Consider the following 4,846-nt stretch of genomic DNA (forward strand, 5'->3'; position numbering starts at 1 on the left):
GCAAAGGGGTTAAGACTGGGCTGGTTTAACCCCCAGAAACAGCTGACCTGACAAGGGTTAGCTCTTGAATCCCAGGCTGATGGCTGGGAATTCAGCATGGGACTGATCAAGACCCCCTGAATGTGGGTGTCAGTGAGGAGGCCTAGGCAATCTATTGGGCCTTGGGTAGTAGATCAGTATTTATCATACAAATGGACTTTGGATACCCATCTAACAATGAGAGATGCACTCTCAGCCTGGACTCTTGGGGGAGGGTCTAGGCCCTGCCCTGGATGAAATGACAGACTATGGACACCCCCATGGAGGGCCTCACCCTCCCTGGGGAAATGAGAGGGTATTGGAGGGGTTGGTGGGAGAGCGTGGGAGGAGGGGAGGGAAAGGGAGAGGGACCTGGGATTGACATGTGAAGCAACCTTGTTTCTAATTTAAATTTAAATTTAAAAATAAAAAAGAGTAAATGGAGGGAAGTGGAGGCCTCTTTCCATTTTAGGGATGTTGGGAGGACGTAGTCATGCGTCCCCAGAGCTTGGACACTTCCCTGGCTCCAAAAGGATTTTCTCATAATTTTAAATTAGGTTTACAGAGAAATAAACCTTTTTTTAATGAAAAGAGAGAGTCAGGAGTTCTCATTCCCTTCTCACTGCAGAACTGAAAATTGCACTATCAGCTGCCCTGCAGGCATGTCCATCCATTTATTGTTGGCTGTTCTCACCCAGTCCCTGCATTCCTTTCCCGTCCCTGCTTGGTTCTCCAGTCTTCTCTTTCTCCTGTAGGGCTTCAGCACATTTCCATGCAGAGGCCTCTTGGTGGATGCCACCGCTCTCCTCCCCCACCAGGGAGATTTTGCACAGGTGCACTCCGGTTTGTCACAGTGTGCTACTCTCAGAATACAGTGGTATACAGCAGCGTCTCTCAGGCTGACACGAGGCAGGATCAAGGTACTTGACTTTCTATCAGGGGGAATAGCCAGAAAGGCCATTCTATTGCTTGTATTTTGTTGTAGACCATGAATGACGTATTCTGGACCCTGAAGAGGAGCCTGTCGGTACCAATAAATATACTCGTTCCCACTGATCGTGGAGTGGTTACACGGCAAGTGGACAGTTTCTTCTTCAGTACTTCCCATTGAAGTTGGCTGTGTTGTTTTAGCATCACTCACAACACCTAAGGAGTTAAGAAACAACAGAGCGTCTTTGGACCATTCAATATCGGAGTGTCTAAATGTCAGGCTCACAGATGCGCCAGAACTCCTCTCCCCAGTTCTGCTCTTGAGAGCTGCATGTTTCCCAGGATCAGAGGACATCACTGGCATTTACTCCTTAGCGGTGCAGGATCACACATGCAAAGATAAGCTGCCCACGTCCCACTTTCCTTAAGCTTAATGAGCCTGGAGCTTCTTATATATAAGTCTGCGGGTGGGATATGCAGCTGTTCATGCTGACGATGCTCAGACTCGCTAAGGAGTCACACAGACACCAATTCTCTCCAGCAGTCTGGAAAAGCACAGAGGGAGGAGTAGAGGCAGCAGGTGCATCTTATCTGTCTTTAGGCACAAAAGCCATCCTTCTGTAGGCCCAGAACACTTACCCAAAGTCAAGAGAAGTGCGATTCCATGCACAAAGCTCATAATTAAGAGCAAGTGGATGTTCTAGGCTTCTGAGCTCAGAATCTGTGTCTGATGTGAGAATGGGAAACCTCAAGCCACAAACCAGCAGCTGCCAGCATTGCCCCTCCTCTTGAAGCCTTCTTTATGGGTGGCTCCAGTCAAGGGCCTCTAGCTTGGGTCTATCTCCACCTCCCAAGTCCAAATATAACGTTTAAAAGAAGATGAAAGTATTTTTCTTACATAATCCCCAATTGGAGTTTCGGTCTAGATCCTCTCAAACTCAACAAGGCTGTGTTTGAATGTACCAAAGCTTTCAAAGGAAACTGTACACCCTTGTTTATGGGAGGAGCAAAGCTCAGTGTTGATTGATAGTTTAGTGTTCTGTTGAGCTGGTAAGAATTGCTCTTTATTTCTGTTGTGCTCTCTGCTGTAAGGGTAAGAAAACAACTTCCTATTCATATTGTTAATATACAAGTCTTAGAGAAGAAATACATAATTTAACTTTCAGAGATGTCGACTTCTTTTTGTCATCAATATTATGATAAATTCATCAATATTATGATAAATCAAGTTAAAAATAAAACAATACTGTAGAAGAAGCTATTTGCAACACACTTGATAAAAGTAGTTTCTTAAGTGTGTAGCAGTGCTGTGATCAGTATGGCAGAAAAAAAGCCATGCTAAAAGCCAAGTTCTCTGGTGCTCCAGCCTCCTATATGAACTCCCGCACTAGAGTCTGTCTCCTGCTTCTTCTAACTGGAACTACTGGCTGCTTCTGGTGTTATAATAGACACATGTATGCCCATGACAATATTCTGTGAAGCCCACTCTAGCACATATTTCCTCATCTCTAGCCACACCTAGTGGTGATATGCCCTGAAGATAGCAAATAGAAAAGAAAAGAAATAAGGAGTAGGACAACAAGATTTGGAGAAGAAAATGAAATGATGCCATTTGACAAGAGAAGTAGAAATACTTTCTCTAGTTTATAAAAAATGATTACTAGAAATACAGGAAGGAGTAGAATTAAATCATTCCTTCCTCTCTACTACAAAAGCTTAACTTGTTGGTTCTCTGTAACAATAAATATTTGGTCATTTAAAATTGAACTCTGTATTAATTACCTGTCTTATTGATTGCACGTCAAACTGGAGAGTGAGCCCTTGGCTTTGCTGAATGTTGGGCAAATGCTCTACCCCTGAACTACATCTCCAATCCAAGTAGACTTCCTTTTTCTCATTTTCTTTTTTGAGAGTAAATCTCACTATATTGTTCAGGCTTTCTCAGATTCATGGTGTACATGAGCCCTACTTCTGCACCTACTTTTCTGAAGAGGTAGTACTGTTAGTGGTTGCCTGCAGGGATTGGGTGTCATTTTCTCCAGTAGTATAGCCAGTGGGGAACTATTTGGGAAGAAAAGTCCAGAGAGAAAGGAAAGGAGTTAATAGAGGGTAAGAGGGAAGGAGGTGAATCTACTCACAACCTATTTTATATATGTAGGAAATGGCCAAAAATAAAACAAAAAAGAAAGATGATCTATAATAAAAATTCATGACATCAAGGGATCAGAACCCTAGTTTCCAAGTGGCTGAGGCTGCCCATCCCTCCCCTAGTTCCTCCCCTTACTTTCCCTGGGTAATAAGTGGGCTCACCTGTGTATTGGAGCTTCCCCATGTATTTGAAGCTATGAATGTGTTCATGAAATACGTTTATAAAATGATAAGGTGACAAGGGGTAAAATTCTCTGTACACACCTGGCAACCTTGGCTCAGCCTGGAGGAAGCATAGATTGGCAGCCCCCTCTGGTGACTGTTCATGGAAACTCCTTTCCTGGGACTCAGGACCCAGGATGGAATTTGTCTCAGGATGTTTTTGATATGGTCTCTCCATCTACTGAAATGCTACAGTGGAAAGCTTGCTGTCACTGTCTTCTAAAAAAGACAGAATTGTTTGCAGGTTTGGGGAATCTGGAATTGTTCCTCTGATGTTGTTCCCAACAACCAAATTCCCTTTGTCCTCCTTCATTTCTTGCTTTTTTGGTTTTAAGGCAACTCCAAATCTATGCTCTATGTCACAAGACATAGGATTTGGCAGTCTAAGCACTGAGCAATTATCTCACATGTGGATGTGTTAGTTTAAAGCTTGTTTATCACAGGACCAGGGAAGTACATGTGGTGATTCTAAATAACTCCAAGTCAATGCTTCTACTTTTGAATAAAACAATCCAACACTAACAGTATATATATAAAGTTCAAACACCATACTGACTCTCATGCCTCATCATCCAAAATCATGGATTTAGAACATGGAGAGCCTGGTTGTGACAATGTAACCATGTATGACATAGCAGCATTGTAATCATACTTATTCAGTGTACTCCTACTGTGTGCCAGGTAGTCAGGTGATGGCAGTCATTAAATGTCAGTCTATATAACAAGAAAAATCCTGGGGTTGAGAACAGAGATCAGAAATGCCAGAGATCAGACCAACATTAGAACTTTCCATCTAGTGTTCGTTACTGTTGTGCTCAAATGGTGTCGAGAATCCAGACTGATTTAAAACTACAATAAATATTCTGGTATCATTTGTAATTGTCTGTCTGTTTTATGTGATAGCTCTATTGAGCTAGGAATCACATATTGCATAATTCATCCAGATAAGGTGTATAATTCCAGAGCTTTAGTGTGTTTACAGAAGTATGCAACCATCTCCATAATCAATCATAGAGTATTTTCACCGTCCCTCTAAAGCAGTGGTTCTCAACCTTCCTATTGCTGTGACCTTGTGGTGAACCCCAACCACAAAATTTTTATTGCTGCTTCATAACGAATTTTTCCAATGCTATGAAGTGTAATATAAGTATCTCTATTTTCTGACGGTCTTAGGTGACCCCTGTGAAAAGGACATTCAATTCCCCCCACACACAAAGGAATTGTGCGCCACAGGTTGAGAACCACTGCTCTAAGGGATCTTTACGCATGAGCAATCACAGATGAGTTTTGCCCACAATATTCCCATCTAGGCAACCACTTACCTGCTTTTAGTCTCTGCAGAATTTCTGAGAAGTTCATAGAAATGAAGTTACATGATAAGTGACCTGAGACAGCAGGCCTCTCTGCTAATTGTCTCAGGTGCTGATAATAAAAGACGTGGACATGTGTGGAAACAAGTAAACACAGACTTTATTAAGGAAATTTAAGGACAGGAGTGAAATTAGGGAAAAGTAAGAGAAACTCCCGA

At 42.4% G+C, this 4,846-nt stretch overlaps 1 gene segment (V, D, J or C); it reads right to left on the reverse strand.

The window, feature by feature from the left end:
• Positions 1-495: 495 nt before the first annotated feature.
• LOC110343803 lies at positions 496-1,716 on the reverse strand. The segment is given in 2 exon segments: positions 496-1,164; positions 1,588-1,716. Coding segments are annotated over 2 exon segments (567 nt in total).
• Between the last annotated feature and the right edge of the window lie 3,130 nt (positions 1,717-4,846).

The sequence above is a fragment of the Mesocricetus auratus genome, unplaced genomic scaffold (genome assembly GCF_017639785.1).
Source record: "Mesocricetus auratus isolate SY011 unplaced genomic scaffold, BCM_Maur_2.0 Super-Scaffold_100707, whole genome shotgun sequence".
Taxonomy (NCBI): domain Eukaryota; kingdom Metazoa; phylum Chordata; class Mammalia; order Rodentia; family Cricetidae; genus Mesocricetus; species Mesocricetus auratus.